The sequence below is a fragment of the Bombus affinis genome, unplaced genomic scaffold, assembly GCF_024516045.1.
Source record: "Bombus affinis isolate iyBomAffi1 unplaced genomic scaffold, iyBomAffi1.2 ctg00000070.1, whole genome shotgun sequence".
Lineage (NCBI taxonomy): Eukaryota > Metazoa > Arthropoda > Insecta > Hymenoptera > Apidae > Bombus > Bombus affinis.
In genome coordinates, this window is record NW_026108823.1 from 1,052,869 (window position 1) to 1,077,994 (window position 25,126).

A 25,126-nucleotide genomic window follows, 5' to 3' on the forward strand; every position below is an offset into this window, starting at 1 on the left:
AAGCAATCTTGTATAGTAGGATAGGATGATAGGATGATTCTGTATTATTCCTTGTGTACTTTCTGTTCCTGTTATTTACAATAGGATGATTATGCGTTTAACTTCTCATAGAATCTCTCTGATTCCGTATGATATCATCAGTGTTTTTGAAATATGTTATTGATGTCGTAACGTCAACCGTTTCCAGTGCAAATTCAATTTTGAATCGCAATTTCCATGTTTGCATGGCAAAAGCGTAAAATCGATAACGCACGCAAACATATCTTCTTTGCTAATGGCGTACTATAAATATAAATATTTGAATAAATATTGCGAATTTCATATTGCTAAAAGATTTATACTATTTGCTCGTAAATAATCGTCGGATCTATATTTAAGTTGAAACTGCTGCATTAGATCTCTTTTCTTACTTAAAATTATTTGGATTGGTAATTTGGATGTAACTTGTAATTTATTCTTCCTTTATAAATAGTGTACAGAAGATACCAATTCAAAGAAATGGAAGGAAAGTCTAAAAGCAAAGAAAATCTACAGGAAGATAAAACGTTCGAGCCTTGCCAGGCTATATAGGATGTTAAGTAATTTCATTTTGACAATGGTCCAACATCATACTATGCATAAATTTAATATTAATATAAGCAGGTTTCATGCCATGTATTACATGTAACGTATAAGCACAAGCCCTGGTTTTAAATGCCTTATAGTAACACCGAAAAGATTATTCAGTTGGATGTCTGACTCAACATCAATATTTTACTTAGAAGATAATAGGTCGAGAGCATGTTGGTGGATGGAATGGGAGATGAATGAAGGCTTACTTCTGTAAAATACGTAAAATGGTAGTCGGAATGAATTTTGGCGCTTGGGGACAGAAAAAGAGCTGACTGATACTGTCATACACCTGAATTTATAAAATTTTGAAAATCGATGTAACCTTTGAACTTTATCGTATTCTGTTTCATAGCACAAATTATTGTTCCCGAAATGTACGTTTAGTGTTATAATATATTTGACCAATGGTTCTCAAATACTAGTTTTGCTAAAGCAATGGTGGAATTGGAGCAATTCTTTCTTCTTTTATTCTTTGAATGACCTGGATTTTCGAGTAGTCTAGTGACGCTTGATCCGTACAATTAATCGATTTCTTTTTATTACACAAGTGCAAGAGATTCCGCGTTGGACGCCGATGTTGCGAGTTCGAATGCCTGGATGAGGTTGGCACTGAGTATTGGTCAGGATCTGATGTGGTTATCGTCGATGGTTCACCTAAACTTGAAAAACATAGTGTATTGTGGACGCTGAGCTTAGTGATGGCAATTGTAATATTTTAATTTCTTTTATTCTATATTTTCGACTTCTTTTTTCGAGTAGAATCATCAATTTTCCGCTTGTACTATCAATTACCAACCAGCCTGTATGACAAAATTCTATTTTAAACACCAAACTCGCCACGAGTGGCTATTTTGTTTACGAAATTAAACGAATTTAATAAATGAAATGGCAAGGAAGGAACTACAAGTGACCGTCAAACTATTTTTATGCTTGAAAAGTAATTCGCAAAGTAATATAAAATAATACTACTGATTTGTGTCAGAATTTTTCAGAATTTTTTCTTAATCTCTTGTTTTTTCCCTTCAAATTTATTATTTATTATTTATTCGGTGCTTTTTCCCTTCAAATTTATTATTTATTATTTATTCGGTGTCACGAAAACCGATTAAATATTAAATATCTTAAATATAGATTGAAATGAAAGCTTGTCAGTTCTCGTTCAGTTGTCACTTCAAAGTTGTTAGTTCAAAGGTTCTCGTACATCATAAAGCAAGGGATCAAATCTTTAACTTATTACAAATTAAATCTTTTATTGTAATTGCGAAACTTATGAAAGTACCAAGGGAAACAAGTAGGGAACATGAACTGCTCAACGAACCAAAGAACGGCTCAGTGACAAAATTAATAAAGTAAGGATCACAAATATTACAACATTACACTCTTACATCACATAATAGTTCTCTGTACAAAAGATATATAGCGAATCGACTTTTCACAACGATAAGAATCAACAGAACCAATTAAGACCAGGCGAAACTCTCATAAGACAACAATATCAGAGGGATCAAATCAGCGATTTTAATCTATGTTACAAATTATAGTTATCAAGAATAATTGCTCCTTTCACGAAAATTATGCTGATGACACACTCACAATGCATTTTATATTTGGTAGTCGGATGTGCTCGTGGCCATCAGGAGTATAAAGACGACGTTTTTAGAAAATGACAGCGCTGTCGGGTTTTAAAAGCTTTTATTTTTTTATTCATCATTACGAAGATTGTGATGGAAGAACGTAATGGGGTAAAATCTGACGATTCCTTAATGAAGAATGCATAAGAGATTCTATAGAAAACGGTCATCGTTTCGTTGGGTAGTTCATTCGAATTTTGATCAGGATTATTGAGATAGAAGGGTCGAGAGCTTGGTGGAATATCAACTTTGACGCTTCAACGCTTCATCTCTTTTCAAGCTCACCAGTCACGAATCATGGTTCACTGAATATATCTTTTTGGAAAATCTTTTTTGGATTTTCGTACGAGAAACATGGTATGTTTGACAAGGGATTTTCTTTTGAGGTAATTTAGAGTGACAAAAAGGTCTTTCTGTTAGGTAGCTTGTCGATAAAAATGTTTTATTAATAACGTAAATGGAACGAGTAGTTACGAATTTAAATAGAATATGACCAAATGGAATATATATCTTCTCTTCGACTTTCATAAGCTGAAAGCCCCGTATCTAAATTTTATCTTAATTATTTGAAGCAAAAAGTATGTTTTCTGAAACTTTCGTTTCTCGTGATGAGTACTTTATGATGCAATAAAAAATTTTGTCTGAAAATTATACTCAAGATCAATTTCATGATCCATTTTCTCTAACAGATCTCCATCTTCCACAGCTATAACAAATAATTTTTTGACACTCTATACATTTAACATCGATTATAATTGTGATAATTGAAACACCGAACATCAATGTGTTTTTTCACTACGCCAACACAGATAACAATTAACATTGATATATAATATATATTTGACGATATATATCTGAAAGAATAGAAATTTCATTTAATCGACTATATGACCATACTCGGTTAAGTACCAACAACGACTATCTATCAACCTTATCTTACTTCCTCAAAGATATAGAAAGACTTTAAAAATTTCAGCCATGTGATTTGGTCCTTTAAAATTTAGAAGTAATATAACGATAAAATACCATCAAAACCTTTAAATTTCCAATATTCAAGAGAAACTTGAAATCTCGTTTATTTACTCAGCAACAAAATCTTATTTACCTTCAGAGAACCTATACAATTTTTGCACAGCTCAATATCTCTCCTTTAAACAAAACATCAAAGTATGTTTTTCCTAACTTCAAAGGGCTCAACTCAATTTTTTGATCAATTTCTCTCGTCCTATACGCTCGTTTCAAAGCTTATAATACCATCTACACCTTTGCCTTGTGTTCCATCCATGGTTCCTATGCATGCAATTTTATTATTATCGTTCCAAAGGATCTTCGCATTTCTGTTTCGCTCGTGATAGGTATTCACATCTGTTTTACCGTGCTGTTTCATCTTCTGGGAACGATATGGTCGGAAATGATATGATGTTGAATACGCACAGGTCGTTAAACGAGAATTAATTCAAGATAGATTCAAACGGAGTTAATTAAGTGATCCCAATTCCACAGCCTTGGGGGCTGAACGCGTTTTCCTTCCGAACGGTTCGCTCGTGTCGAGTGATGCAAATTTCAGCAAGTGTTTCACCTACGTGTTTACTATTAAATTTATTTCTTATCTATCTATATCTTATCTTATGAGAGTTTCGCCTGGTCTTAATTGGTTCTGTTGATTCTTATCGTTGTGAATAGTCGATTCGCTATATATCTTTTGTATAGAGGACTATTATGTGATGTAAGAGTGTAATGTTGTAATATTTGCGATCCTTACTGTATTAATTTTGTCACTGAGCCGTTCTTTGGTTCGTTGAGCAGTTCATGTTCCCTACTTGTTTCCCTTGGTACTTTCATAATTTTCGTAATTACAATAAAAGATTTAATTTGTAATAAGTTAAAGATTTGATCCCTTGCTTTATGATGTACCAGAACCTTTGAACTAACAACTTTGAAGTGACAACTGAACGAGAACTGACAAGCTTTCATTTCAATCTATATTTAAGATATTTAATATTTAATCGGTTTTCGTGACACCGAATAAATAATAAATAATAAATTTGAAGGGAAAAAAACAAGAGTTTAAGAAAAAATTCTGAAAGAGACACAAATCAGTAGTATTATTTTATATTACTTTGCGAATTACTTTTCAAGCAGAAAAAAAGTTTGACGGTCACTTGTAGTTCCTTCCTTGCCCTTTCATTTATTAAATTCGTTTAATTTCGTAAACAAAATAGCCACTCGTGGCGAGTTTGGAGTTTAAAATAGAATTTTGTCATACAGGCTGGTTGGTAATTGATAGTACAGGCGGAAAATTGGTGATTCTACTCGAAAAAAGAAGTCGAAAATATAGAATAAAAAAAATTAAAATATTACAATTGCCATCACTAAGCTCAGCGTCCACAATACACTATGTTTTTCAAGTTTAGGTGAATCATCAACGATAACCACATTAGATTCGGACCAATACTCAGTGCCAAACTCATCCAGGCATTCGAACTCGCAACATCGGCGTCCAACGCGGAATCTCTTGCACTTGTGTAATAAAAAGAAATCGATTAATTGTACGGATCAAGCGTCACTAGACTACTCGAAAATCCAGGTCATTCAAAGAATAAAAGAAGAAAGAATTGCTCCAATTCCACCATTGCTTTAGCAAAACTAGTATTTGAGAACCATTGGTCAAATATATTATAACACTAAACGTACATTTCGGGAACAATAATTTGTGCTATGAAACAGAATACGATAAAGTTCAAAGGTTACATCGATTTTCAAAATTTTATAAATTCAGGTGTATGACAGTATCAGTCAGCTCTTTTTCTGTCCCCAAGCGCCAAAATTCATTCCGACTACCATTTTACGTATTTTACAGAAGTAAGCCTTCATTCATCTCCCATTCCACCCACCAACATGCTCTCGACGTATTATCTTCTAAGTAAAATATTGATGTTGAGTCAGACATCCAACTGAATAATCTTTTCGGTGTTACTATAAGGCATTTAAAACCAGGGCTTGTGCTTATACGTTACATGTTATACATGGCATGAAACCTGCTTATATTAATATTAAATTTATGCATAGTATGATGTTGGACCATTGTCAAAATGAAATTACTTAACATCCTATATAGCCTGGCAAGGCTCGAACGTTTTATCTTCCTGTAAATTTTCTTTGCTTTTAGACTTTCCTTCCATTTCTTTGAATTGGTATCTTCTGTACACTATTTATAAAGGAAGAATAAATTACGTGTTACATCCAAGTTACCAATCCAAATAATTTTAAGTAAGAAAAGAGATCTAATGCAACAGTTTTAACTTAAATATAGATCCGACGATTATTTACGAACGAATAGTATAAATCTTTTAGCAATATGAAATTCGCAATATTTATTCAAATATTTGTATGTATAGTACGCCATTAGCAAAGAAGACATGTTTTCGTGCGTTAAATTTAAAGGTTTTGATGGTATTTTATCGTTATATTACTTCTAAATTTTAAAGGACCAAATCACATGGCTGAAATTTTTAGTCTTTCTATATCTTTGAGGAAGTAAGATAAGGTTGATAGATAGTCGTTGTTGGTACTTAACCGAGTATGGTCATATAGTTGATTAAATGAAATTTCTATTCTTTCAGATATATATCGTCAAATATATATTATATATCAATGTTAATTGTTATCTGTGTTGGCGTAGTGAAAAAACACATTGATGTTCGGTGTTTCAATTATCACAATTATAATCGATGTTAAATGTATAGAGTGTCAAAAAATTATTTGTTATAGCTGTGGAAGATGGAGATCTGTTAGAGAAAATGGATCATGAAATTGATCTTGAGTATAATTTTCAGACAAAATTTTTTATTGCATCATAAAGTACTCATCACGAGAAACGAAAGTTTCAGAAAACCCCTGGATCGTAAATGATTCGTTCTTTTGAAAAAAGCTGTTTAAAATTTCTTATACTAATCCCTATACTAATTGTGTATACTAATTGTATTTAGTATATTATGTTATAAATAATGGTTAATATAAGTATCAAAATAAATAGACAACAATTAATTAGATAACATCGTAATAACATAATATAATATAATGGGTGTAATCATATACAGTAAAACTTAGAAAATATGCTCTGGATGAATTCGGTGAAAATTATCCTTTGTTCCGTGGTATATATAGGCAAAAACGAATGGTAGACCGCAGCATAATAGTTTCCAACAACATTCTCAATATTAAGGATATCAACATCTTAGATTTAATCAAAGCCGCTGGAATACGCCAGATATTTCATATCTGACTTAAACATGTACAGTGACGAGCGAAAAAAGTAAACACATAAATGTAAAAGACTAATTTCTCAAGTGATCGGTAAAGATTAGGTAACAGTAACTACAAGTTATTATTAACGAAATGTAATAGTTAATTTTCATTAACATTAATAATGTACAAAGCATTTTACAAAAATGGATATCTCAAACCATGTTTACAGTTTTGCACATTAATTATACTCGTCGAATCAAGGTTTCAACATAGGTATTTCGTCCACTAGTACTACTTCACGTTTATTATATCCAATAGAATTAACTACTATTTAGGTAAATTATTTTGTGGAATGGTCAAATAATGCTCTTTTCTCATTATACCTTCGACATTCGCTTTTTACATAAAATCAACGAGCTGTGTTTACACTTTTGCTTGTCACGGCGTATCAAGGAAGATTGAAATATAAAGTAATTCGCACAAAAAAGTAGATATTAGTATTGATGTTATTGTATTCCATATTTGACCTTAAAATATGAATAAAATCAGTCTAAGTATTAATGAAATTTCAAACATTTTTTCTAAAAGAACGGAACTTTCCTTTCTAATGAGCACTATATGATGCAATAGAAAAACAATTTGACACTGAAAATTGTGGTCAAGATCAATTTTGCGTTACACTTATTTAACCAATTTTCATCAAATCGAAGGTGTAGAATGGCTTGAAAAAAATACCGCGATAAATACTTTTTTGACACTTTGTACAAAGGTGTATATCATTGTGTATATCGATACACATACTCTGTATGTGCATATCCGTGGTATATATATCCGTTTTTCGAAGCAAAATGTCATCTACCTGATCAAAAGAGCAAAGCAAAAACACTACATAGAGGGTTTGTTACTGTTAACACTCTCTATTTCCGTGCGTAAAGTATCCAACCAGATATCCAGGAACAGCTTTCAGGGAACGAGATTGAATATTTGATCGAATATATTTAATATGGCAATGTTACGTATAACAATATACGTATGGAATTTTAAAAGTCACGAGGGTTGCAACGGACTCAATTTTAATGTACATTAAACATTTTGCTCATTGATGACCTTACCTTAATTTTTTTCTCCTTCCTCGCTTTCTTCTCCTATGCGAGTGACACAGCAAGATTGATAGTAACAAGCGATTTCATTAAAACACAATCTCCTTTTCCATTTGATGAACACGATACGAGACGAGGGAATGATTTAGGAACACGACTTTCGAGCGGTTTCAACAACTATTAAGTTTCATTTATAGCAACGAACACTGCCAAAGACGTAATCAATAAGATTCGCGTAGGTGCCGTAGATGACGTAGATGAAAAAACGTAGATCAAACGTAAATGACGAAATTATACATTAATTTATTTTAACGCGTTAAAATTACGCTAATGACAGTTGCTCCATTCAATTTGTTCACATATTTGAGCCCTATATGGAACAAAGTGAACGGAGCATCTGCAAGCGTGTTAACCGGACAACGACGAATTTTCACATCTACTCCTCGAAGCTTCACATATATCAATGACCACTGCCGTAGTCATGGACAAACGTAGATGACGAAGTTATGTATTGATTCACTTTAACACGTTAAGATTACGCTAGTGACACTTGCGCAGTACTATTTGTTCATATATTTAAGCCCTATATGCAACAAAGTGAACGTAGCATCAGCAAGCGTGTTAATTGGACAACCACGAATTTTCACATATATTGCACGAATATTCGTATATAACAATGATCACTGCCATAATCATGGTCAAACGTAGATGACGAGATTATGCATTAATTCACTTTAAAAATTACGCTAGTGACAGTTGCGCCGTTCTATTTGTTCATATATTTAAGCCCTATATGCAACAAAGTGAACGTAGCATCTGCAAGCGTGTTAGTTGGACAACGACGAATTTCGTTTCGCAAACACGGACACGTGAAACATTTTGAAGTTACGTGGACGCGAGAGTAATTCGTTCCCTTAAATTGCTCAATTTCCATTTCTTTCGCCATGTATATTCGAGTATTGCATTTGAATGGCAGAGCAGTGGGAAGTAACGGCGCACGTCGTTGATATATCGACAGGAACATGAATTCTTTTTTCATAGGATGAATACTTTTTTCATCGAATTATTAAACCGAATCAAGTTTTCAAATCCAATCATTTAATTTCATCGTTTTACATCGAACGTTTCAATCTTTTTTCTTTTAAATACTTTACCTATATTTCATCTCGTTGAATATTCCATATTTTTAATGCTACTACCACTTATTGGTAATTTCAAATATGTAATTATCGTTCTGAAGTTAGAAATTCGAAATAACATTCGTCAGTATATGATTCTACGTTTTATATAGAGTAATAAAAATGATACAATGAGTTTCGGTAAATAACCAATAAAAATTTTTGTTCCTTTTTCTTTTTCTTTTTTTTTGGTTTTATGTATCCAAGGTCGAGAATAAACTATGTGCACGTTTCCTCTCGTTTCTTGTATTTTTATGAGGAATTCAGTCTTTTTACGCCACAAGAGTCTCAACGTTTTCGTTTTCACGCCTACGTTACGCTCGTTAAACACGTTCCAACAAGACCATGAATAAGGATAACAGCTTTAATGTTTTCACATGTGTTTATTTATTATTTTAGACCTTAAATATTTTATTTACAAAATCTTTATTTAAACAAGTTACCATTGTCGCTACAATAAATCAATGAATGAAATCAGTTTAAATTTAAAATATCATTTCATAATTTCTCGTCACTTGTATCTAAAAACAACAAAAAAACGGTGTATCCACATCGGATAAATTAATACGCCCCGACGCAAAATAAAACCAAGACGCACAGCTCTGTGGAATGCCAACGGTCTAGCGCAACGCAAACTTGACCTAGAACTCTTCCTAAAACACCAGCAAATCGACATAATGCTCATAACTGAAACCCACTTCACCGACAAAAACTACCTGAACATAAACGGATACAAGTTCTACCATACCCAACACCCCAGCGGAAAGGCCCACGGCGGCACCGGAATCATAATCAAATCAAACATTAAGCACTACGAACTTCCACCATTCCAGAAAGACTACCTCCAAGCAACAAACGTAGCAATAGAAGACTGTCATGGTACAATCACCACTTCAGCTGTATACTGCCCTCCCAGACACTCCATCGCCAAAGAAGACTTTGACGACTTCCTGGACACCCTGGGCAATAGATTCATAGCTGGAGGAGACTACAACGCCAAACACACCCAATGGGGCAGCAGACTGGTTACAGTAGGAGGCAAAAACCTCCTCAACAGCATAATAACCAACAACCTCAACTACCTTACCACATACGAACCCACACACTGGCCCACCGACACAAACAAAATACCCGATCTCCTTGATTTCCTCATTAAAAAAAAATATCTCGTCAAGACACGTCCAAATCAATTCCTCGGCTGATCTCTCCTCTGATCAATCCCCCGTGATAGTAACAGTCAGTTCAACTATCATCGAGAATACACGTAATGGCTCCATACATAACCAACACACCAACTGGCAGCTCTTTAGAGAAGTCTTTACACACACAACTTCAGCCTCAACTTCACTAAAAACCAATGAAGAAATCGAAGCAGCCACGGAATACCTAAACACGAGCATAATAAACGCTATCCGCTTCTCCACACCGGCAAAAACGTCCATCAGCAATCACGAATACCCCCAGTACATATTAAAAAAAATAGCAGAAAAACGTAGACTAAGAAGGATATGACAGATCCATAGAACACCGGAGGACAAACGCAAACTAAACAACGCAACTAGAAAACTATCCAAAACTATAAAAAAAACTACAATAATGACCGTTTTCACAAATATCTCGCCAGCTTGTCCCCCACAGCCGACTCCAACTACTCACTATGGAAGGCCTCCAGGAAACACACGCGTCTCCCACAAATAATACCTCCAAGCCGCCATCCGCAGAGTGGATGGGCGCGTAGCCCTATAGAAAAAGCCAACCTATTTGCCAAACACTTGACTGAAGTATTCCAACTACATTCCTCCATAGCTGCAGCGGACGTTACCGAATATCTGCACACTCCCTTCCAAATGTCCCCTCCTATTGAACCCTTCACTTCTTCAGAGATCATAGAAGCAATCAGTCGCCTAAACCCCAAGAAAGCAGCAGGTCACGACCTAATAGGAAATAAAACAATCAAGGAACTTCCGATAAAAGGGATTGCACTCATCGCATCAATCTTTAACGCTATCCTCCGCCTTCAACACTTTCCCAAGGCTTGGAAAATCTCACTGATCACCCTCATCCCTGAACCCGGTAAACCAATATATGAAACCAGCTCCTATCGCCCAATCAGTCTTTTACCTACCCTGTCTAAACTATTCGAGAGGATGCTCACGAATCGTCTCCTTCCACTCCTAGAAGAATTGAAAACACTCCCAGACCACCAATTCGGCTTCCGAAAACAACACTCAACAGTAGAGCAAATCCACCGCATAACCCACATGATCAGCCAAACCCTTGAAAAGAAAAAATACTGCTCAGCGGTATTCCTAGACATCCAACAGGCATTCGACAAAGTATGGCATAAAGGGCTACTCTACAAGCTCAAAAAGATCCAACCCCATCCATACTACTCCATCTTAAAATCCTACCTAACCAACAGACAATTCATAGTTAAATGTCTAGGCGCCACTTCCGCAACATTCCCAATAGAATCCGGCATACCCCAAGGTAGTGTCCTCGGACCCCTACTGTTCTCCATCAACACTGCCGACTTACCTATATCAAACGAGGTAACAATAGCAACATTTGCCGACGACACAGCACTATTAGCTACCCACGCAGACCCGGCAATTGCCTCATCCACTCTCCAGCGAAGTATCGACACCATGGAAAAGTGGTTCCAAAAATGGGGTTTCAAAATAAACGAAAAAAAATCCTCTCATGTAACCTTCACGCTCCGAAAACAAACCTGCCCCCAGGTCACCATTAACAACACAATAATCCCAAGCAAGGACTCCGTAAGATACCTGGTCATGACCCTGGACAGGAGGCTAACTTGGAAAAAACATATCTCAGAAAAAACAAAGCAACTAAAGGAAAAATTAAGAAAATTCTATTGGTTCACGGGCCGACGCTCCAAACTAAACATACAGAACAAAATAATCCTCTACAAGGCCGCAATAAAACCTGTCTGGACCTACGAAATCAAACTATGGGGAACAGCAAGTAATTCCAACATTGAAATACTCCAACGCTTCCAATCGAAAACGCTAAGATCCCTATCAAATGCACCCTGGTATGTTACCAACGAAACAATCCACCGTGACCTCAAGATACCTACAGTCAAAGATGAAATACACAAGTCCAGAAGCAGATATAACACAAGAGTCAACAACCACCACAACCCACTAGTCACCCAACTACTGGACACGACGGACCGATCTACATTTATCATATTTTATATAAAATTAGAAGGGACCTTTAAAAAATTGCATGCAACAACACACTTACAGGTACTCTTGAATTAGTTTTTCTACATGTCCGATTATGTCTTTATATGTATATGTCAATTCAAATTTATTTTCTTAAATGTCCCTTAATGAAAAACTAACACTTCATATTAACTTTGAACTTTTGAGTTCTTAGAATATTCTGATTTAGTCACTGGCTGTACCATAAATTCATTTACAGATATTATATTTCCACCAAGAGCTAGTTTTATTATGAGCCTTCCTGCATCATCATCGAATCCTTCTATTTGACCATAATTATTACTTTGTTTTCCAGCTATAATTTTCACAAATGTTCCTTTCTCGATTTTAACTTCTTCCTCTTCTTTTTTGGAATCTGTATTTTTCTTCTGCAATGCTACTTTGTCTGCTCCAAGACCCATACCTTTTGGTCGTAATTCTGGTATGACAGCTGCTACTAATCTGTAATAGTTAGAATAAACGATTGTGAAATAAAAAATGATGTTCTCTGTTTACTTTCCAATAAGTGATAAATACATATAATTAATTTAATCCAGAGTAAAATTCATACTTTTCATTTCAACCAATTCCCTTTCCTGGTTGCCATCCCATTCCCCTTAACATTGCTACACCAAAGGCATCAATAGGAATTTTTTCATAATCTTCTAACGTAGACTGAAAAATACAAAACGATATTTATAATATGCAAATGTAATACATCTGTGCATTGCACATCAATATGTTGATAACGTACCTGTTCTTTGCCTCTTAATGATTCATCTTCTACTAAAGGTAAAGTTAAATCATTTGTTTTAGTTTCATATTTATTCTTTGACTTAAGTTCCTCAATGATTTCTTTTGTCGCTTGCTCTTCTAAAGTAACAACTTTATTTTCACTATCTTCAACTGGCTCTTTCTTTATTGATATTATTGGCGATGTTTTTCCATTAGATAGCTTTGATTTTGCCTCGTTAACACTAGCGTCTCCTACCTTTTCCTTATCTGCCTTCGGAAGGAAAATGTCTGCATCTATTTTATTAAGAATTCTATCATGCCAGGTTTTTGAACCTAGTAATGGAATAATTAGAGGTTCATCTTTTTTTTCTTCCTCACTGAAATAAAAAAATTGTTTTCAAATATATATATTCCGCTATTGGTGATTTTTATAGGTTAGGTTGTGGTTATATGTTTCTTGATTATAAATTTTACTTTTTGAACTCACCCTATTACTTTAATACCTTTCTCATCAAGGCATTCAATGCAATCAACTTTCTTTTTTTCTTGTGGAATAGCATTTTTTAACACAGGTTTCTTAATAGATTTCGCAAAACCGAAGGAAATCTTCTTTCCTTCTTCTGCCATTTATTTGTTATTTTAACACTGACTTATAGATCAATACACATGTATATACTAGACATAAAGATTGATGTCACTTGAATCTATGTACATGAATCTAATATCTTATTATACTTTATTAATCTACTCAAAATTACTTGCACATTACTAAAATTTCATTCCGACAATGTATCAAGCGCCTGAATAAGTGACATTAAAGTAAACATATATCAAAGAGGAAACAAGAAGAACTGACGCCTATGGTTTTCTATGTTACAAAGCTAGTGCTGCACCATACGGCCAAATGCCGAAGGTGGCTTATGCTAGTATATACCTGCCTATACGTTTCAATGAGAAAATCGATATTATGTGTTCATGTGAAAATTCACATTTCCCTAGGAGCTGTATTTTGATAGATTTAAGCTTCTAATGGAGCATTTTAAACGTATAGAGTATACTATGAAGTAGATAGTAGTGCGGATCATTTTGTATTCATAGAAAATTTGAATGTATAGAAATGTACAAAATGCTCATGATATGCAAAAATATGCAAAATATTCAAAGTAAACCAATCATCAAAAAGTTTAGAAGGTGAAACAAATTTCTTTAATAACACCTAGATTAATTTTTATTTGTTAACAATTCCATATATAACCATAGCTTTTTCCCGGCGCATATACGCGCCCATACATGCGTCAATAAGATAAGAGGAAATAAAAGACAGATTATCGATAAAATACACTAACACATATGTAATACGTGGATATATTACCACTCAGATTACACATATTATATATTATAAGGGAATATGTATACCACGTATATATGTAGAACGAATATTTCAAACTTGTTTATAGCCCGTGCGCACACATAAATGCATGCACACGAACAATTTTTCGAACGATAATTATATTAATAATTTATAACCATTTATATTTTTATATTTTTATATTTTTATATTTTTATATGATAAGCATTTATATTTTTTAAAATATGTTCTTATGGCATACATATTTATTCCACGCTTCATATCTATCCACATCCGTAACTGTAGGTGACATTGTTTTTTAACAATTTTGCTATTATTTCATAATTCTTTAATTCATATTTCAAAGTCGTAACAGATGTTTCTTTTTTTTTTTTTCAAGTTTTTCCCATATTGGACTTATTTCTAGCAGCCATGCTTGCTTACAAAGCAATTTTATATCCACGCAAGAATATTTTTCAGTAGATTTTATTATGTGGTTTACAATATCCATATTCTCTAATAACTGGTTGCTAAGGTATAATTTGAACATAGTCGAGTAACTTCATTTGGTAATGATACGTATATTTTCTTTTCAAGGCATCTGCGTAAAGCTGCATCAATGTCCCTAATAATATATTTACAATAAATATTATTGTTCTGTTATATTAATAATAACAAAGGAATATTCCGCACAACACAATAATTAAGATTAAGATAATGAATAATTATGATATTAAGATATTTTCTACTTAGAAAACATTGAAATAGCGTGATATACATAGCAAGGGCAATTAGTTACAGCCAAAAGAGCTACATTAGAATTTTCGTTAGATACTAATCCATCCAATCTAGAAAGAAGTTCTGATCTGAATCTCTTTGCAGGTTCAGACAATGTACAGTTTACTCCTTTATTTGTGCCTATCCAGTCAATCTCATCGATGAAAATAATTGTAGGCGAAAAATTATAGGCAAGTTCAAATAAAACCTGTTCAGTTTAACAAATGTATTTATTATTTATTAAATATTATATTCAAAATTCCTTAAATTCATTGTTTCATCACGAACGTAATATCATTTCGTTTTCCAAACAACTATTCTATTTATATATGAATGACGACAAATAAAAACAAATCTTTTTAAACCTAGAATCTCTTCTTCATAGACAAAGGAAATCAACTTACACGGATATACTTCTCGGAATCGCCTCTCCATTTGCTCACCAATGAGCTGGCCGTTATGTTAAAAAAGGTGCATTGGCATTCTGTTGCGACTGCCTTAGCCAACATCGTCTTCCCTATTTCGTAATTTATTGTAAACCTGTACGGGAATGAAAGAAATACGAGTATCTTACCTGTACCAGGTGGTCCGTATAGCAGAATACCTTTCCAGGGAGAAAATGGGCCATTAAAAAAGATAGGGTACTTAAGGGGATACACAATGGCCTCCTTAATAGCAGATTTACATTCCTCTAGGCCTACAATGTTGTCCCAATATACATTTAATTTTGTCAGTATGATTTCCTGCGACAATACAAAGATGAAATGGCGCATAATCTCCGTATTAATTTCCGTAAGTGTTATGTAATTCGTTATTTAAAGCTTTACTGAAATCCCCGCGTCATTGATATACAGTGGATTGTTTATCGATAGGTATTTTATTTTTAAAAAGCTTTACAATACGTATATTAATCGAAAATAACTTACGCATGAAATGTCTTCAGCAATCTTCCGCAATTCCGGATTGTCTATATAAAGCCTCCGAGCCCGTTGCAATATCTTTGATTGCGTGGATTGTTCCATTGAGACGTTAAATAGCTCTTCTGATGAAGCTCCATCGCTTTCATTGGCGAAAATTGGTGTCACTGTCATTGCGAGATTAATATCATCCGTAGCATCACCCGTCATCTTCTGTTGTACATTCCTCCCTTTCACAGACTCACTTCTCGTTTGTTTGCTAACAGATTTGACACGTTTTACTACTTCTTCGAAGATTGAATGATATTGTAATCGATACGTTGAATACGTTGAGAACGTTGAATAGTGTTAAATAATTTAAATTCTTACACTTTGTTCGCATTTGTCATTTCCCTCGTCTTTATTTCCTTTTCAGTTATTTTCTTGCACAATATAGGATATTTTTGGAATTTCATCTTGTAATAATAATTTTCATATTCTGTAAGAATAATTTCCAAATCGACGTTGTCGCAGACTCGATATTTCCGAGGTAGACGAGCTTCCCGGATTAATACATCGCTAATGTCTACATATCTAAAAAATATAATTTTTAATTCATTGAACAAATTTTATGCTATGAGTACACACTATACGATAATCATCAATTAACTGTTTTATTTCTAGGTAAGACAGACAAAAAGAATGTACTGTCTATTTATTATTATATAAATCCTCGGCGATAATTTTTTGCCTTCTGCTTTTTAATTTCTAATTTTTAAAGTTTGAATTTATATATTTTTTCATTTATAACTAGTTAATCTACATTATCGATTGAGTTATTCTATAACTACTGAGTTACCGATGTCGATTTTCAAATTTTGGTTCCTTCCCCTCTTTCCGCACTAATTTCTATTTCGATTGGTCGCCGATATTATTCGAAAAAATTGCAACTAAGAAGATATCTAAATATATACACATAATATAAATATATAAACATAATTTTGTTATCTACTATCTTGATACGTGCAAAGATAAATCTTAATGATATATAATACAGCGTAAATGGTTATAAATAATTAATTATTGACAATAATTATAAGAATTATCGAAAGAAAAAATCATAGATACTATGTGCGAGTGTAAAATATCACAAAGAATGAACAACAATTGTGAAAAACGCAATATGGCAAATCAATGACAAAACACACTCATGACTGTCATGGAAGTTCCAAAGTCTAAAATCTAGAATATTCCTTACCTCTTTTCGCAAATTATGAGATATCTTATTTGTGGTACCTTGCAGCGATAAATCACCGTTCATTGTAATAGTTTTAAATGTGATAATGATATCCTTGTATTGACTATCGGTTTTCGATAGTTACGAGAATTTTCGTTTATTACTTTGAGACAATCCGTCACTTCCTTTCTCTTATAAAGTTTTCCTTCAACTCCGTTGAAAACTGAGCATCAAACAGGAGACGAACGATTTGTTGTCATGGCGATGTTGGTTCACACATAAGCAGGGTGCGAATATAATGATGGAATAGTCGAGTTCTGTCTACTGTATAGTAAGATGGATGCGACATGGAAATAGAAAGAGAAGGCTGTATATAGGTATTTCCTGTCCTTGTTTAATCAGGCATGCACACTAGTGGACACTGACGGCGCTCGTTTACCGTCGTTACATATTTCCGGTACAAGTACGCGGGCATTAGAGAAGGACGGAACGGTCTCTCTCTTTACCCCTATATCGCGTTTTTAGTTCGCTCACGCGCTCTGTACTTATATCTATTACATTCCCACCATAAGCAGCGGCCGTGCCAGTGACTTACAAAAGTTTCGAACTCGCGGACGTTTAATCACGTTCCCTACTCCGAAGGGGTAAGTACAAAGTTGCTCGTCTCAGTACTCTTGTTAGAAGTTTTATCATCTTTTTCATTTCGTGGCTACAAGTTTTTCCAGGAAATTCTTATCGTTTTACAAGGGCTGTGGGACACAGTGACGTCAGCTATCGATCATATACGCGAATTTGTTGTAAATTAATTAGGAGAATATCTGGAGTTGTTTATCGTTGCCAGCTGTAAAATATTAGAATTTTTCATTCATAATTGTCATATTTTCGACTCTTCCGTTGCCAAGACCATCTTGAAAGATTTTTGGTATGTTCCATCACCCTTGTTAAAAGTGTGCCCATTGGTTAGCTATATTGATTTTAAAAACCAATACGTATATCAAGTTTATTATCTAACAGAAACAAAGAAATTCGTTTTATTAACGAATTTCTTTTATTAATTATTCTTTAATTATTAACGAATTTTCGATGTTTCTTCTCAATTTCCTTTAGCATCGAACGAAGAACATTATTTGATCAAACGTTTCATCGTTCAGATTATATTTCGTTTAAAGAGATTGAAATTGAAATCGAGATAAAATCAAAAAGTATCCGTTGTTCTCGAACATTCTAGTATTCCTTCGCCGCCCGGGAGAAAGACAGGTATGAAGAAAGAGGATATTTTTTTTTATTAACTTTTTAATATTGATATTTCGACAAATATTGACATGTGCAGTGAGAAAATCGAGTGAAATTTTCAATAATATCGTTTTAATAATTTGTGAAACGAATTAGTTTGGTTTTTTCCATTTTTATTAGTTTCCGTCAGTGCTGATTGACGCGCCACTCCAGTTTCCATTTCCGTTTCTCGAAATTTCCTACGTCCTTGGTCTTTGGGACTCTTTGCCCAGGTAACTGCATTGCTTCTGGGTACGTCTTACCGTTCGGGTCTCTCGAGCTTTCGGTGTCAGTTGTTACCGTTGAAGGAAGAGAAGCTGGTGACAGATATTATCGAATAAATCGTTTATTCTGGAAAAGTTCGAGTAAGTTCGTTCTGTTTGAATAAATCAAGACATGGATCAATTTTTATCGTATCATCGTGATTCGCCATGTCGTACGTTTGGTTTCGGGATACCATATGTTTTTCATTTGGTACTTTTAATTTGAAATTTTACGTCTATGATCGTGACAGGAAGACACTTTCAGTGAATTATAAATATTTCAAATTATAAATTATAAATATTTGTTATAAATTACAATCATACTACGGGGAAAAGCGAAACATATGTTTTCTTGTGGAACATGTGATAGTAAATTATTCGAAGCATAATAATGCTTAATTAAACATCTATACGGTAACATTTACGGACGAATATTGTGGTAATATTATCGCGTCGCTTTAATCTGGCATTTAATGCTTTGATTGCGGTCTTTGAAATGGCATCACAGATGCTGGTATAATATCACACGAAAAAGAAAGGACCAGTGGTTAATGTTGCAAGTGCACCAGTGCGTTGCAGCCATCGGGCGTGGCTTTGACGCCGGTGCCGAGGAGCGGCGCAGAACGTGTTCGATCGATCCGCGAACGCAGCCCGTGCTCATACTGCGACACAGTTCGTTTCAGTTAGTCTCAGTCGCTGTTTGCCCGTCGACAGCGTATAGTCGCGCCGGGTGACGATTATTTTTTCTTTTTTTGTTTCTCGATAATTCTCTCGCAACACTCGTTCTATACGTACACCATCAGTTTATCGCGTGATCATTGTTACCGCTTCCCCTACCTTGTCACGTCCTTCAAAGAAGATTTTCCTTCAGTTTTTTGTTGTTTGGGGAAAATTCATCGCTCGGACACATGGATTTATCGACACGAGGGTTTATCGAGGCATCAGCGTGATGTACTTTTCAAGTTTCATATTTTCTCTATGATACTTTCTAAGGAGAATTTAGAACTCGAAAGATATCAATTTCCAGGAAATATAGGTCTTTATGAGACCATCGATAGGTTTGAATTTAATTAACTCTCTTATAATTGGTATTTCAATTTTTTAATTCCTTAAATTTAGCTTTCTTTATGCTGTTAGACGATATAACGCAGGCATTTTATGATATATCGAATATATTCGTATATATTTTACTTTATACATTCGATAAATTTCCTTGGTTGGCCGGCCTGCAACCCACATACGGCACTTAATAAAAATTTGTTTCGTTAGAGGTCGGTGTTTGTTCGTCTTCGTCATAAAAATGTCATGACGTCATATCATATCACAAGGGTTCTTCTGAAAGCAGATATTCGATAACAAGATTAATGGTTTTCGGTAGCTTGTAATGTCAAGCTTTGAACTAGCGGGATCGCCTTGCTGTCAAATCGCCATTCAGCAGCGACCATATTCTTTAACTACGTTCAAGACCTATATCACGCTACAGAAATCATCAAAGGAGGATAATTGCAAGTTAGTTGCCTCTTAGAAACGAGACAGTTGGTTGTTACTTGTTATCCGTAGTTGGTAGTTGTTCTCCTTAGTCGCCACATATTATAGAGACGACATTCATAGTCACCAGTTGCCTTCGCTAATAGTTTCTTGTTGTCTGTAGTTAGTTCTCGTCATCGCTATGTATTCCATCAATCACGTAAAATTTAACATATAGGATTTTATTCTTTTTTATTCTTTCTGTAGGAAGATTCTTTAAGTAATATGAATTTAAGTAACTATTTTATGATACAATAAAGTGGAAAAACGATTATTTTACGTAACGTAATTTTTTAAAGAACTTCGAATTTAAAGGATTCAGATAGATATCTTAAACGTAATTAAACCCTCCATATCGTAACAAATTGAAAGAAATTGCGCAAGAAAGTTAATACACTTAATGCATAAAACATATATTTAAAATCCAAATGTAGGCGTTGACGCGTGCGTGCTACATGTTCGAAACGTTCGTTACATCCGCGATAAAATTTGTAACGACGAAGAAGCTTAACATATGGTGTGCTTTAAGACGACAGTAAAAAGTGTTGTCGTATTTTTCGAAATTTCTTCCATTCTTAATAAAAATATATTGTATAAATATAGTAGGATTTTTCAAATTTAAATAGTTATAATGATTTGAAACTTTACAATCGTACGGTTCTGTTTTATCCTTTGAATATACCTGTCATTTTCATATCTCCTTTTAACTAAACTAAATATTTGGAAATCCTATAATTTGTACACTTCTATTTGTGAATAAGATCGATGAAATTAAAGCGTAACTATGCTTTCAATAATGGCTTCGATGTATTGCTCACCATTATGGCGGATTAACGTCTCTAAGTGATCGACCTTAATCACTAAATGGCAGCCGCGATTCAGTGGTAGAGCCTTACACATGACGGACATTGCAAGCGCTTGTAAGACGTCTATCGTGAAACGTTTCCAATAGCATCGATTACGACGATGGTGAAATCCGAATAGAAATATATATCGCGTATCGCTTCAGCCTGACATGTCTTAAAATAGAATCACAATTTTTCGTTCTTAAAAAAAAAAAAAAAAAAAAAGAAAAAAAGTCTATAAAAATTATATGCAAATAAAATAGATAAATAGATAAATGGTTGTACAAATTTATAAAACAGATATTACAAATATACGTAAATAAATTATATATTTATAAATTGTTTGTTTAAATATCTGTTTGTTTAAATAAATAAAAGGGATATTTACGACTTACAATGAACGTAGTCCTGTTTTTAGTTTTAAACAAAGCAAAAACGGATAACAACTTTTTAAAATGTAAAACTCAACGCAACAGTGGTTTTTTTTAATTAATCAATAACGTTCAAAGTTAATTAATTTAGAGTGGTTTGTACATTTTGTATGCTCGCCGTATTTTAACGTTTGATGTGTAACGTTTGATGTAGTACTTGATGCCCGAAAAATCGAAAAATAATTAACTTTGATCGTTTCGTCGAATTTACAAGTGTGTATATTCGTGTGAAATCCTATGTGCTTGTGTATGCTGATGTGAAAGGCGGTAATATATTTTTCTTTTTTCGATTATTGTTGTCAACTTTTGTGTGGAATAAATCAATTCCGCGAATAGAAGTGCAATCAATACAGCTTACTATGAAATGATAGCACAACAACAGTACATATCGCCATTGACGTCAGCTTCACAAAATTTCTCGAGTATCGAGGTCGTCCATTTGGGTTAATAATTTATTTCCAAAATGCCACAAGCACGAATATCTTATGGAAATCCACTGTATTTCCATTGTAATTTTTAATAATCAGATTCCATATTGTATGCTACGATTCGAGGAAAATCCGCAGCTAATTATTATCTTTGCTGCCTTTAAATACCATAAATAGTCGTCCGTAAATTTTAAAAGATTTTCTGTGCCATACTTATATTGTGTATTTTAGTCTTAAGGTGCGGGTCGTGTTCAATTAATCGAAAGTGATGAAACTGTAATGGGTCACGATAGTCAAATATTAAAAATGGTCTCGTTGGCTACATTTAAAATCTTTACGAGATATATATGCATAGTACGTTGCTACTAGCAACGGGTAGCGATGAGCAATAGAGAACAGTACCTTCCTTATCTCGTCGTGATTATGTACATAACAGTAATGCAAAGTACTCGTACTGAATATCTTACAACATCTACATAGATTTTCAGATTTGTTTCGAATATTACCAGCATAACCATGATAGTAGAATTCTGTTACAGTATTAATTCTATAGTGCCGTTATGCATAATACAGCCCTAAAATGTTTCTACAAGTATACGAATATTTTCGTCAGCTACTATATTCCAACCATGGCTTATTATGAAAGGAAATATATGACGAAATTACTTGTTTTTTTAGACTAAATTAGTTTAATTTGAATAATTTTAGTAATTGTGTAGGATCGAACAACAACTTATCATTAGCTTCACTCGAGACTTGATTGCACGTAGCAACGTAATTGCGTTGGAACTGAGGGTAGAAAACAATGTCAACCGTTAGACGCGTCCGTCTGGCGAATGTGTAACGCGTGAATAATAGATGGCGGCAATCACGTGAACCCTACTTATAGCTGTTTCGGCTTATATCGTAGCATTCAACCTAGGGTAAAACGATAGGGATCATTAGAAGTTGAAAGGCCGGCTGATCAGCCTCATTTTGTTCCATTTTTTAATCAAGCGATGAATCGACAAATTGTACAGATTTCGATGGTTATCACAGTTCTCTGTGAATTTTCAAGTACGGTTCGTCGAATTTAGTCAGATTGGCTACAGACTCTTTTACGAGCAGCTTGAAACTCGATCTAGTTTCGAGAAAATGAAAAATTCGTTTTATCTCTTTGCTTCCCTGTTCCTTCCTTCCTCTTTTTTTTGCTTTTTACATTGCGTTAAGACCGGCTAAATAATATTGATTGCCATGGACGTTGGCTGGTTCAAAATCACTGACATCGACGATAACAAAAGTAAGTTTGATGATCGATCATTTATCTGAGCCGATGTTATTCGACTTGAGCTCTGCATATTTGTTAATATTATTCTAGTAGGGATGAGATACTACAAATTTTAAATAACTTCGATTAAAATTATATTATAAAAATTATATTACATTAACGTTTAGAAGTCAATAAAGTGGAAAGAATTACGCGAGATAATGTAAATATAAATTACATTACAAGGAAACAATACGGCTAGGTAATTTGAAACATTCTGGCTAAAATTGCATTCTTTCAAAGTTAGGACGTACAGTATTTACAAAGCAGATTAAGTATCAAATGGGGTACTTAAGAAAATTCATGTTATCATTCTTTAGTAAACATTTTCAGGTTATAGCCTTCTGCAAAAGCTGCTTTTCGTAACGTTAACGTATTCATTATTAATATTAATCATATTGTTCTTATCTCCTAGGGGCATCACAATCCATTTTTATATTGTGTTAAAGCTAAATTTCTATTATATTTTCGCAAAATGTTCTTTCGTTTGATAGAGAAATGATAGATACACAGCATTTTTTGTTTTATGTTATTTTATATTAAATTGGAGAAAGGTGGATCGCACATAATTGAATAAAATAATATAATGCAAAAAATATCGTACATCTATCATTTCTTTATAAAACGAAAGAAACTTTTGGAACAACCTAATATTTCTCTCCAACGACACTTCTACGATGTTAAAATATTTGATAAAAATATTTGATAAAAATATTAAGAAATTCTAATATTGATTTAAACGTATCGATTTATTTACTTTTCGCTGTTGGAAATTGTTAATTATGATTTCCACTTAAAAGCGTATTTCATATTATGAGGATAAATGATCAAATTCATCTCTAATATACACGTTAGAGAGTCATTTATAGCTGCAATCCTGTTTACCGCTCATATTCCTGGAACTCGATAATTCACTAGGCGATTGCTTTAACCGTGCAGAATACATCCATAAATAATTAATCGCTATTAATATTCCATCGACTTTTGAAAATCCCTGATGTGATCTATTTCACGTGATGAGAATACGTGTAAAGTGAGGTTATTGCTTGATTATCTTTAGTCGAATAAATCGAGTGATTCAAATTATAATGCGGAAGAAAGTCAAAACTATGTATATTATTTTTTTCAATTTTTATGTATCATTTGACGGAAGGAAATTTGGTAAGTAAGGTTCACCTTCTTTAATGTCAATGATTTTGAGATATGTTATTAAGCTCCAAATTCTAAGCGATCTTCTATATATATATATATATATATATATATATATATATATATATATATATATATATATATATATAACATGCGTATAATAGCCAAAGTTCAACTGCCAAGTATACGCTAAGCTTTTATTTTCAATTTATGCGATACCACTATGTTTCATGAATTTATTTGCTAACGGTATTGAAACAAATAACAAGCAGAGGACGAACTATCCGTGAACTGTTTTGCCAACGAGTACGCTTCCAATATTTTCTGTTTGAGAAAACACACTTGTTGCTGTTGCAACTCCAAATATTTTTACAGCCGACGCTTTTGCCATGAATCATCGGCTAACATATAAAATAGAGAAAAGCCATAGTTGATTGTAATGGAAATTTAGAAAACCTGAAACTCGATATAGAAGGGAAAAATAAAGGAAAGGAAGGGAGAGATAATTGGAAGCTTGGGGCCAGGTTTAATTCACTGAAATCGGGCTGCTTGTGTCATCACGAAACAGAATTGCCAGTACGTCATTTCTGTGCTCCCGTCCTCGTAAAAACGGTTTCACTCGTTAAGAAAAAACGAATAGGCGGTGAAGAGAGAAAAAAGCAGACAGAGAGCGCTTTTAAAAAGCTGACGAAGCGTGCGTTGCCACAACGAGACACACGGTGCTATTTGTCGTTTTAAATTGCGCCGCAACTTGTTTTTGAGATCTTTGCTAGAGACACGTGAAAACACGTTGGAAGTATATTTCTTGTTTTTGTGGAATTTAGCTGGAAAATAAAAAATAACGTAAAACATGTACTTACGACTTACAGAGTAATTGAATGTATACACTATAATAACCAGCGATTTAGGG

The 25,126-nt window shown here is 33.8% G+C and overlaps 2 protein-coding genes and 1 long non-coding RNA gene across 12 annotated transcripts in view; 1 reads left to right on the forward strand and 2 right to left on the reverse strand.

Moving 5' to 3' along the window:
- The window catches only part of LOC126927036 (G-patch domain and KOW motifs-containing protein-like), a 41,622-nt gene extending 28,002 nt beyond the window's left edge, over nt 1-13,620 (reverse strand). Inside the window, exons 1-4 of one of the 2 annotated variants that reach the window (XM_050743357.1) lie at nt 13,225-13,620; nt 12,757-13,114; nt 12,574-12,677; nt 12,226-12,464 (exon numbers count right to left, since the gene is read on the reverse strand). In XM_050743357.1, the coding sequence (XP_050599314.1) occupies nt 12,582-12,677; nt 12,757-13,114; nt 13,225-13,364 (594 nt within the window). In that variant the 5' untranslated portion in view covers nt 13,365-13,620 and the 3' untranslated portion in view covers nt 12,226-12,464; nt 12,574-12,581. Of the gene's footprint in view, nt 1-12,225; nt 12,465-12,541; nt 12,678-12,756; nt 13,115-13,224 lie in introns of those variants that run through there. The other variant, XM_050743360.1, reaches the window with a different exon arrangement.
- LOC126927053 (integral membrane protein DGCR2/IDD-like) overlaps nt 1-25,126 on the forward strand; it is a 386,199-nt gene that overhangs the window by 132,327 nt on the left and 228,746 nt on the right. The window contains exon 1 of one of the 8 annotated variants that reach the window (XM_050743406.1): nt 17,420-17,639. The exons of 6 other annotated variants lie outside the window; for them this stretch is intronic. The gene's annotated coding sequence lies outside the window, so the exon portion shown is untranslated. Of the gene's footprint in view, nt 1-17,419; nt 17,640-22,848; nt 23,041-25,126 lie in introns of those variants that run through there. One more of the 8 variants, XM_050743402.1, reaches the window with a different exon arrangement.
- The window catches only part of LOC126927088 (uncharacterized), a 194,852-nt gene continuing 193,566 nt past the window's right edge, over nt 23,841-25,126 (reverse strand). For both annotated transcript variants that reach the window (XR_007715143.1, XR_007715142.1), the window contains exon 2: nt 23,841-24,672. This is a non-coding gene — a long non-coding RNA (uncharacterized LOC126927088). The remainder of the gene's footprint in view (nt 24,673-25,126) is intronic.